The sequence below is a fragment of the Amia ocellicauda genome, chromosome 16 (genome assembly GCF_036373705.1).
Source record: "Amia ocellicauda isolate fAmiCal2 chromosome 16, fAmiCal2.hap1, whole genome shotgun sequence".
In the NCBI taxonomy this organism is placed as follows: domain Eukaryota; kingdom Metazoa; phylum Chordata; class Actinopteri; order Amiiformes; family Amiidae; genus Amia; species Amia ocellicauda.
The window spans coordinates 7,636,506-7,648,662 of record NC_089865.1 but is presented as its reverse complement, the minus strand read 5'-3'; the positions used below and the strand labels follow the sequence as shown (position 1 = coordinate 7,648,662).

General features: G+C 33.8%; 1 protein-coding gene across 1 annotated transcript in view; it reads left to right on the top strand.

Moving 5' to 3' along the window:
- Window positions 1–12,157, top strand: part of arhgap15 (Rho GTPase activating protein 15) — a 168,325-nt gene that overhangs the window by 27,098 nt on the left and 129,070 nt on the right. The window contains exons 5-6 of the mRNA XM_066687728.1: window positions 3,273–3,360; window positions 10,117–10,206. Coding sequence (XP_066543825.1) covers window positions 3,273–3,360; window positions 10,117–10,206 — 178 coding nt within the window. The remainder of the gene's footprint in view (window positions 1–3,272; window positions 3,361–10,116; window positions 10,207–12,157) is intronic.

The following is a 12,157-nucleotide window of genomic DNA, read 5'->3' as shown; positions in this document are numbered from 1 at the left end:
TCTGGTAAATATTGTGGAGGAAACCCAGACCTGGAAATAATGTGGTGTAGATCTGAAGGAAGGCAGTGTTGAGTCACGTCTTTGCTACAACTTTTCACAAAGTGGGGGCCTGTTGGTGTGCATCTTTAGTGATAGATGTGATTAATGCAGGGACAGGCTCATATGAGAGTGTACAACATTTTACAAACAAGAGGAGTCAATTCGGCCACATCTTTTCTCATTCATGACACCTTCAGATATGAGGCCTGGGAATTTTCCTGCTCTTTGTGTGAAGAGGTGTCTCCTGTTTTCTGTTTCGAATGGTCTTTAACGCAGCACCAGATTGAATCAGAACTTTTAGAGTAAGAATTAGAATGTGGGGACAATGTATTTCTTCTTTATATATTCTTTTAAAGTAGACAGATACTTCTTACAATTAATTTTGTTTTCAACCCTTTCAGTTATTTAATGGACAAAATCCCACCTTATTTGTTTGCTGTGCTTAAATATACATTTTGATGCATGTGTGACAGCAAAGAGATAATTGAAAGGTGATACAGGTTAGATGCCGGATTGTTTTCTTGATTTGTAACTGAAGAAATTGTTATAGGAATGAGGAAGACACCTTAATTGTACTGGTTTAGCTTTTACAATTCCCATATAAATGTATGACAACGTGAAAAAATAGTGGTTTTACACCCAGAGGACAGTGACTTCTTAAGCTCTCGTTCACAGCCTTGGTCCTGGGTACCTTTGTGTCTGCTGGAATTTCTTCAAACTCAGCTCTCACTTACATCATACACAGGGGGTCCCCAAGACAAGGTTTGAGAACCACTGTTCTAAGGCATACCTTAGGCTGATTCAGAGAACTTTTGAATCCTCAGTGGCCCACAGAACTGCCCAGTGGGGTGACTACTACTTAAGTTGTCTGAAGTGAACTCACCTACTTACCAGCTAAGCAGTGTGTGCTGGGAAGCCTGGTCAGAACATGGGTGCAGTAACAGCACAGTGGTCATCTTATTTGACAACTTCCTGTCTCGTCTGGCTTTATCAGCTCTTACTTTCACTTAAAATGAGTTTTTTGGTAAATTTCCATTATTTTGTCACTGGAAAGTTGATTGAAAAATATATATTTCTATCTGCAGTGGAAAGCATGATTGTAGACCTCTGTGTATTTTATAAAAAGGTTTAGGATTTGTTTGTGATCCATAGATATATTGGGGAAAACTATATTACAATATATTTATATATTTGATTGGGACTGCCTAGACCTATATTAAATAGACACTGTGAGCACCTAAGCCACTTAGCATTATAATGTAAAAGTTTTTATATTACTATTATTTCCTATTATGTAACCATGCAAAAACACCAAAAACCTAAAGAAAAACTGTGCTTTTAAATTGATAACTCAATATCATGGTTATTTAAATGACTTATCACAGAGTCCTCCTCTTTAATGTTTTTCATACCTCTACTCTTTATCCATGGTACACACTTGTTTCTTGCATTAGAAAACAAATACCGCTGTTTTGCTAAATATTTTGGATGTTGCAGTCTTTGCCTGAAATGTGTTTCTTGTGGACTTTGGGAGCTGCAGTCTATAGTCTACACTTCTGTTTTTTTTTTTTTTTTTAGAACGCACACACACTGCCCAGGATTGCAGTTCAATGGAGCAAATGTTTTTACTTTGAAAACCACCACTGAAAAAATTGTGTTGGATTTCAAAATGTAGGCTATAGCTTTACTACTACAGGTGGGCATGGGAGAATTACATCTTTTCACTGAAGATTGATAGATTAAATGGAGAAACCAGGGGTCCATAGCTATATGGTTTTACTGTTCACCATACAAATCTGAAAGGAAATTGTAATGCTAGTTTAATCAATCATATAATAACTGGATATTTTATATATTTGAATGATACATTTTGTTCAAAATCTGGTCATACTATTGCACAAAATATAACATTAGCCTTTCCATTAGGACTTAAGCAGTACAATTGAAACTTGACCTCTTGACCTTGTATACTGCATGTTGATGCAGTTCTTAATTTTGGCATAGTGCACACAATCACATTTTATGTGGCATAGTAAAATAGTTAACATGATGGCATAAAGAACACACACTATTGGTTAAATTATGGAAAAATAAGTTTTCAATAACAATATATGTTGAACAGACATTTATTTAAAAGGCATAGCCTATATATGTCAGAAGAAATTTTGTATCTTTATATATTTTGTAGATTAATTCCACCCATTTAAGCATTAAGCTTTCGTTTTCATATATCAAAAGTGAACTTTTAAATAACGTATGATTATGAAGCCTACAAGTATATTCCATTTCTTTTTAATCTGATTACCACTATCTGATCAGGAATGTATACTTCCTTCGGGCACATTTCTCTCCCAGATCAGTAACAATGTTATTTCTGTTTGCATTAATGGGGGGGAGGTTGAGGATTGATGTTTTAAAAGGGATAACTTCTTTATTTTTATGGTTTAGTTGTATATCATATATTTTATGGTTTCAAAGCAGTCCCCATCTCAATATAATTTGAACTTTTTTAACACAAGCTTCTTTAAAATGAATCTTAATGTGCATGTTTTGAAGAACAGATTTATGTTTGACTGCAGAATCTACATTCGGGAAAAACCATCAATTAACAGTTTTTTCCCCTTTTCGTTTTTTTTGCATGCGTGATGTTAAAGTCTGTCTTATCTAGCTGAGAGGTTAAGATGTTATAATCTGTCCCCAATAGCCTTAATCGTTGACAGAGGGGGCTTTCTGCATATCTTGAGTGTGTTAACTTTTGTTCATCATAATCCTACTACCCAGCAAGGGGAGGTCATGTTTGTCACATTTCCGACATGGACATGGAATGTATCAAGCTTAATTTAGAATTAAATATGCATATGATTCCGAACTTCAAATCCGGTAAAGAGCAGGGTAAACAAGTATGAAATTAAGTATCTCCATAAGTGTTCAGAAGTAATATGAATTAAATTGAAACATGCATAGTTATTGCATTTTGAACAGCTACCTTCCACACAAGCTGCACATTCCTGATTTAAAGTGCAAAGGTAGCTGTGCCTTTGTACGCAGTATATGGCTTGTGCAAAAACACATCACATAACTTGATTTTGTTTCTTCACTTTTCAGGTGTGTTTTCTTGTTAAGCAGTTTCTTCAGAGGGTGTTTCTAAGATGGTCAACATGTCTGTATAGCTGTTGACATTCAACTACATTATAATCTCATTTTATAATCATTGTCTATTTTTATTTTTATAGGAAGAACTGGACCACTTCCTGGGTTGTCCTTGATGGGACCAAGTTGTTGTTTTACAAAGAAAACAAGCAGCAGGCTTTAACAAACTTGGTAGGTAAAAATGTTTTAATGTAATAATGTTTTAATCCAGAAATAAAATGTTTATCCTGTTGCATGCAACATTTTTTACAATATTTTTTTTTATATCTAGTGTCCAATATATTCTAGGAAAAGAAAAGAAGATATGATTTTAAATATATATTTCCTATTTTCTTTCTTCGGATTCCAAAATCTAATTTCCTATGCAACCTCCTCTTGAAATTATAGTTTCTGTTTGAATAGCTCACTTACTATATGTTAAGAAACAGAGCTAGATTACATATGGTGAAGTTTCAGACAATGGTATTTTTTACAAGAAGAAAAATATTGATATATATTCAAGTTTAATTCTATGTGAAATGTAAAATAATTACTTCACACAATCAACAACATCAGTATCCATCAATTGTTAAAAGGTCCAGTTGCAAGATAATATTACTATGACATGAAATTGATTGCATTAAGATCTAATTAAACTAAATTTATGTATGCATGTATACCTGTATAAATATATTTCTCATTTGGTAAAAATCTTATGAAATTAGTACATTACTTACGTTGGTACAGTGTTATTTTGTCTGTATTTCAGGGATGTCCTATTCTGGCTTTAAAATGTTGATTATTATAGTACATTTTTATATCAGATTCTATTTGTACATTTTATTTAGGTTTTTATTTCTAGTCTATGTAACAAAGTCAGTTTTACTTTAATTTTATCGGTTTGACTGGATTTCATGTTATTGGTCACTGTCAATTTCATACTATCTTTTTTTGATTTATTGCAGTCTATTTAGCTTATTTAGCTTTATTCTCAGACATGGGAATATCCTGTTTACAGTATTTGGATAAATTCACTTAAAATGAATATATGTGTATTCGTGTGTCATTTTTCATGTATTATTATTAAAACATCACAAGTACTCTTCTACTTTTTAACATAGACTATGAGGCAATTCATTTTCATTTTTGTGGACACATTAACAATTGTATTAACAGTGGGTGTGATACAGTTGACAAAACTAAAGAGAACCTTGCTGGACCTCTGTCAAAAAGTCTACAATCTCTCCGTCTGTCTAGTTGTGCGCTCCACGTTAGGTCCTGCTGGAGATATGTATAAATATGACCCTCGAGGACAGTATCTTGCGTACATCAACAAGAATTTTCATGAAGGGATTTCAAAGGCGTGAGGGAGACAAACATACTTTCTGTGTGTTATACTTTCACATTAATGTGATTCATGCTTTTACTTGTGATGTATATTAATTGATCTATATTTTACATTGATATATATTATGTAAAAAGTATATCTATTTTATTTCAAATGCATGTGCTCACTGAATGTAAAGACTCAGATGCAGTCCTTGTGGAGATGGATGTCACCAGAGTACTAGAATTAAGTGCCTTTTGTCACAACTAAAGGGCCAAACCCCAAATAAGTGCACCGAACAAGAAATTGAAAAGGAAAGCACGGCAGTAGACTTCTGTAGTCATTATTACAGCACAGAAGAGCTAGGCAATGGGAACCTTTCCGAAATGGGAACAGGGCAGGAAACGGCTATTATCTGAGAAATTATCAGAGTGCAGGAGATTTCGACAGGCTAGATTCTATCAAACTGTATTGGATTTAGTAATTTCCTTGAAGAGATTAATGATTATAGATACCATCTTTATTGTCCATAACCCTATGCAGGCCCCTTGTTTATTACATGTGATTTATTAACAATTCAAGACAACTTGACATGCATTCACTACTTCCCTTTATCCCCCCTCCAAAAAGGTATTAAACTATTACTTGCAATTTATATTTTAGCACGCTTTCCTTTTTTTTTTTTTTTTTTCGGAAAGTGTGTGTATGTACTTTACACTTCACACTAACAGCTGTAGAACTATACCTCAAAGGCTTAAAACAATTCATTACCTGTGTGGGTAAAAAGAGGAAAGCTTCTGGAAATGTTTCAGTTAAACATTCTATTTAGAAAGAAATATGTCCTAAATGCTGCTGTAAAAACAGACGCTGATGTAAGGCTTTGAGTACAATTTCTCATTCTGATCCTGGGGCCATTTGGAGAAGGGAAAAAAAAGAAAAATTGTGACAGACCTGGATATCCTCAAACGGAAAATAACCCAGTGAGGCAGCAAAACTCACCTTGTAGCAAAAACACAAAAAGCTCACCTCTGTAGGCTCAGAAGCAAGAAAAGCTAGCCTCGAAGCTGTCTTCTGTGACATTGTCATTAGGATGGGGCAGATTCTGACAATCCTACCCCCTCAACCTCCCCGCTGTGTGGAGCTGTCAGGGGTGGGTCAGACCTGCCAGCCTGCATCTGCGTGACAGGCGGCTGGGAAGGTGCACTCCAAGCAGGCGTCACAATCAATAACCTCTCCAAGATTGGACAATTGAGGAAAATCTTTTATAGTTCTTGCCACTTTAGATTCAGGGGAAATGTTGTCACCTATCACAGAATGTATGGTTGCTGCAAAGAAGAGGGTACAAAAAAAAACCTCCACAAAAAACATATATAACATTTACAACCAATTTGACTCTGGCAAAGTCATGTTTTCCTGCACGGAATCAGGCAGGTTGAGCTCGGTGTGTTCTGGGAACTAATAGTGTGGGTGGAGTTGGGACATTGATGCATTTACAGTTAAAAGCTGCATGAAAATGGATCTGTTGCCGTGAATGTCTGGCTTCCAGAAAGAGAAACAATAAACCTGCGTGTTTGTGAAGGCTGTATTCCTGGCACATACATGTAGCCTTGCCAGAATAAACAAGACATATAATAAGCGTGTAGTTGATTTCCTTTTCTTGTAAAATGAGAGAAAGTCAATGATCACAAACCACCAATCGATTTTTTACTTTGAAAAGTTTCATCCACCAGCCTAAATTGTTGTTTGCAAGTAAAAACAGAAATGTGGTGACCTATAAGGAATCTTTATATCAATCAGGTGAATCAGAAAGATTATAGAGCCATTATTATTGTTTTAAATGTTGGATATATTTTGGAGATAATGTATCAAAAACCCAGAGATAATTCATTTAAACTGACTTTTATTTGATGTTTTTTTTTACTGGTGCAGGCAGCTATGTTAAGGGAAGACCAATCATGATCAGAAGGCATTTTTGTTAAAATGTGATAATCTTATTAGCAAATTGTTAAATTACTGTAAAACTGCCTCTTTCAGTAATATGTTTTTTTAAATCAAGAAAAGAGAAACATTTGTATATCATCTGTTTTGGTTAATGGCTTCAGAACTCACACCTTAGTGGAGAACTAAAGACTGAATTCTTCAAGTGGTCTCCTCAACTTAATCATGCGCTTTAAACCAAAAACAGTGAATAACCAACTTGGAGTAAATATTGTATTCATTTTTAAACTAGGAATTAACATGTTCTGCTTTCCATTCAAGGCTTTTCATATTTGAAACGCCAACAAAAATAACTTGCTTTGATAGAGAAATCATCTTCTAAAAAAGAAATCAAAATGTTTGTATGAATCAAAAGTTCATATAAATATCCACACAATTGCAATCTAACCAGCTCTCTTAAGGGCATAGGAAGGCGGTGGGGGGGTAGCTGGGGTTGGGGTGCTGCTTCGATGAGCTTGATATGCTCCTAATGAAGCATGAAAAAATTATCAAAGCGTTTCTCTATTGATCCTTCATGAGCAAGAGGTCTAAATGGCACATGTTTAAAGTCACTTAAACCTTCTTCATTATGGAGACCAAGTACCATGAAAAGTGTCAGACTGAAGTCTATTGCTGCGTGCTCATTTACGAAAACATTTTTTTTTTTTTTACCCTGTGAGCAAAGAGAAAGGGACATGAGTCAGTGCTTTGGAGAGGGGAAAAAAAAATCTACTGGTCCCCAATCTGTCTTCCACGGTGGTCACAAAGTGCACATTCAGAAATAATCCCCTCTTCGTCACCTTCCTATCATAGTGCCAACAGCACCAAGCCATTCCCCCTGTCTCTGTAATTGTCATTCCGAGTTCTTTGCTCCTTGTATAATTATTCCTTGATTAAAAGAATGGCACACAATACGATGGTTAAAAATAAATACGGATTTTCATTAGAAGTCCTAAGGAAAGGAAAACAATATTTTAAGCCACTAAACTTTATAGCTGGAAATAAAATGTCATTATTCTAATTGTGTTTTTTCAGCTTATCTGCTTTTTCGTGTGTAATCAAGCCGCAGTGCTCATTAATAATGTATAGTTCCAGTGGATATACATGCGGAAAGGTAGGAATTTATGCATCAAAGTTAATTTGAACAAGATTGTAATCACGGAATACGAGGGTAATATTAGTAAAGGCTGCATAAACCACGTTAAAGAAATATATATATATGGAATCATAGCTTAGATTAATCAAGAAGCTGAAATGTTAATTGCTCCAGGAATAGAAGGACATTAGAACTGTTTATGTTAAAATAAACAACGTCTGCAAAATGTTTATGCACAGGTACTGTGTTTGCTATTATCAATCACTTGGTAAATGTGTTTAATCACGGTTCTTAAAGCTTATCCAATATTGTAACTCAACTGATTCTCGTTATGATTAAATTACAATACATGTAGTATTCTACATAATGGCTTTCTGAAAATGCAATCAGTTAGAATGGCTATTTTACAGTTCAACCTTCAAATCTTTTTTCAGTTTCCATATTCTAAGAGGTATCGGACTTTTAGTCTCAGGAAACTTGTTTGCATCACACTGACGCCACCATTGCTGTCACATATCATCAGTTAACATCAGTATTTGCACCCGCCTTGACAAACACCAAGGACCCCTTTAAAAAATTGAATCCAGGTTTTATAATTGTTAACAAAGGAAAAGTTGTAAATGTTATGATAAAGCCATTTATAATAGGTTTTACTTGAGCAGAGTCCAAAATGAAGCAGATGAATCATATAGAATAGCTGTTACCTTTACAAAAGAGTGGACAGCATTAATAATATTTACATAAATACTGTTTGGAATATTAACTGCATTGACAAAAAACAGCTGAACCCTTTTGTATGTATACACAGCTTATACGAACGTAAGAAAGAAAAACGAAAACTTGTTTATACTGAAAAAAAGCATTTTTTTTTTTCTTCTGGTGTTTATTTAATGTGAAAAATTCATCTGAGCCCCTAGCAAGTCAGACTTACAAAGTATGCTTATAAATCACCAAATGGAAGGTCACTACTTTTCAAAAACATGTAATCCTAAGTGAATCATGTTAAGAACTGTATTCGGTATATATTTATAGGTTACATTGATTTAGTATTGTGGAATTTGCTTTATATTCCTTATTTTGATTCATTTACATGTATAATGATCAGTGGCTTTGGAATCCCTTTAGAAGTCTCCATGAAATCCAGAACATATGAGCACTTTCACTAGGTTTCTCATGTAACACATACTTAAAGCAGTTCTTTCAAATATGTCCATATAAATTATTATCAGTGGATCTATCAAAATTATTTCTGTCAGCAGATGTTTGTAAGTACAAAATGCATATGGTTTTGGAATGCATGGTTGTCGTTATTCTCTCAAAGTAGATTCCTTCTGGACTTTCCACCTTTGCTGACTTGTATCTGGCATTTTACCTCCGTGAAATAGCTAATCCCTTTTGTACAGATGTTTTTTCGTTTGTTTGCATTCTTTCTTGTTAATTTCAGCTTTTGTTTTATTACTGATCTGAAATATAAGGTTTACTGTCGGTTGTAATCCATTTATGGGGCAGAGGGAATGGTAATGAAAGGATTCCATTGCTGCTTGTTTCTTTTTTGCTGTTGTGTAGTATCCCCTGAGCTAATAAAACTAGGACGTCAGGTTTCAGCAGGCCCAGTTTCCTCAAGTGTTCTCTGCAATTTTAGTTTAGCAGTTACACAGTCCTGTTTTGCATTCAGAATTTTAACCATTTATATTTGTTTTCTGATGTGATTTGAGAAGTGGACTCAGCTGTAAGGTGAAACATGCAACTGTATATACCTGACTCCTCTGAGGTTTGGATTTTGTGTACAGAGAGGAACAATTAAAGACTGGCCCTTTAAAAGCAGATAATTGGTGTTATGAATCTTTTAGGAACTTTTTTTGCTGTTGCTGTTCTGAAGACCCATTTGAAATGTGACCTTTCCCCTACAGTGTTACCTGTTGTATTGTGCTAGGATAACCGAAGAGTGTAAGAAACAACCAATGAAACAAAACAACATCTGACCATTTGGGATTTCAATTTTTTCTTTACTGTCCTGTCATTTTCATAATCTACATTGCAATAACCCAAGAGGAAAAGTCTTAAAATGAGCACTAATGGAATTCTCTGTAATTAATTTTTAGTTACAAAAAAAAATGTTTTCAGGACAGTGCTTTATTGTTTGTTGGATTCAATTATTTTTTTTCACACCACAGCTCTCACAAACTAATATGATCTAGTACAGTATTTGAATACATTTCAAATTTTAAAACTTTAATTTGAGAGAAAATTAATATTCCGCCACAGTAATTAAGAATCTATGTGCAAATTCCAAAATTAGTTTTACGTTAATCAAATGTGGAAAAACAGAGGAAAACAAACTCTTTTTCTTTGTGTTTATTCCTTATTGTATGCAGTGGTTGCAAAGCACAAAAGAGTGCAGTGTATAATACAGTAATTATTTGTATAAACTCCGAGAGAGTCATTTTTAACACCATAGTTTATATTTACACATTTTTTGTATATATGACAATGAGATTGAGTTTCTTTTTTACAGGGCTTTATCAGATTTTTCTTCCCCTTCTTTTAGAAACCAGGATGCAAACCAGAATTCGTAGACCTCTGCAGAGCTCAGATTGAATGGGCAGCTGAGAAGTCGAGCCGAAAGAATGTCTTTCAGGTAGGAAGTAGCACATTTTTACATACATACATCAAGTGTAATACTAAAACATGTTCGTGGCATAATAAATACATTTAAATCTCTGAAGAACTACTGTAAATTGATGTCATCGTCCTTAATATTTTCATGGCATTCATTGAAATAGCTTGTATTTATCACATACTACTTAGCCTCATTCTATCAGGCTGTTAAATCCACACACACACATCATACTTATATACTCATACTTATCTGTGGACATTTGTTGTTGTGTTCTACAAAAAAAGCATTCCTTGCATAGGATTTTCAGAAAACTATCTGATATTGTATCTCAGTGCTAGAGACCTCCTTTACCTCACTTACAAAGCAGAAGATCTGTAAAACATTTCGACATTTCGATGACCAGAGTTAGATTTAGTATAAATATATCAAATACAAAATGTAAATTATGATTTATTTTGACAGAATTAGGTTTTCCGCAAAAAGTGTGGTTACAATTACTTAATTCAAGTCAGATTTTACATACATTATGAATTCTCTTCATCTTTCATTAGATATGTAACCAAATTGTTCTACATTCTGTTCAAATAAGCATATTCCATATATATACACACAGTTTTTATTTATTAGGTATAAATGTAGCTTGTATTACTCTGATTCTCTGACTAAGGTGAGTCAGCTCCCTTGACCGAAAGTAAATCTAAATCTTCTGATATAAACACTTAATTCAAACCTAATATTAATTGTGCATACTTTAATGTACTATTGTATGTACTAAGTTTTAATGTACTATTTACGTGGTTGCCTGTAAACATCTGTCCATACACTTTAACTGGGGAATTGTTTTATAGGGCAAAACTGTTCTATTTGCATGTATGTTACACACGTGCTGTTACACAAGTGTTCTTCTTTTAGCCATTTTAAAGTAGTCTTAGCTTTTTCAAAGTAATTTCTCTACAAATTCCAGATAGTTATTGTTACATTGCATTATACATTTTTGTCTGTGATTGCAAGAAAATACACTTTCTTTTCAATATACAATGCTATTGCGTTGTATTATGAAAGTCATTACACAATTGTACTTCACATGCAAATTACAGAAAATGTAAAAAAAATGTCCAAAATTATAATCCATTGGTGCATTTTTTTTTGTGAGTGGTGAATAAAATATTTAGTAGACTTTTTATGGATTATTTGTTAATTCCTTTTTTGGATTTATCCCAACCAGGACTGGCTTTTATAAATATAGTTCTATCTGAATGGTTAAAGAGGGCGTTCATCCAAGTGACTGTGGTCTTCCTGTTTATTTATACTGCTTCTCAGGTTTAAAGCAAGGCAGGTTTCATGGTTCCAGCTGAAGTAGTGTAAACACTAGTTTGAAGCACCCAAGCAAAAGTGTATATTTTGCTCAAGACAGATTTCATAAACCTTTGTTATTAACAAAAGTCAACCTTTTAAAGCTTCAGATCCATTTTTATAGACTTTAGTTTTGGCAAGACCACTTTGTTTATGTCCATTGATATGTTTGTTTTATGTCAAAATGAACTGTATCTTATGTGAATTAAAAGCATATTATCAAATTTACAACCCAAAAAAGTAGACTTTCTCCTAGTCTTTTCAGCACCACTAAGTTCTCAAAACAAACCATAATCAGCAATAGGTATTAGTAAAACTTTAAAAATGAAAACCCTGTTTTTGTAGCTTTTTATATTTGTTACACTTTCACTTTTCACTGCACTAGTTTAAGGTTGTTGTTTTAAAATGTTTACAGTTGGGCAACAAAATACTATACCAGTAGGTTTTTAGATGATTTGTGTGTAGGCATGCTAATATGCTTTACTTATGGAAATTGACTGTTTGCACAACGAAATAATTAAAAAGTTATCTTTAAGCTGTTGCACATAATGAGCACACAGAGGAAAAGTATATTCTAAAGCTACAAAACTGTTTCCAATAATAACTAGGATTCAGT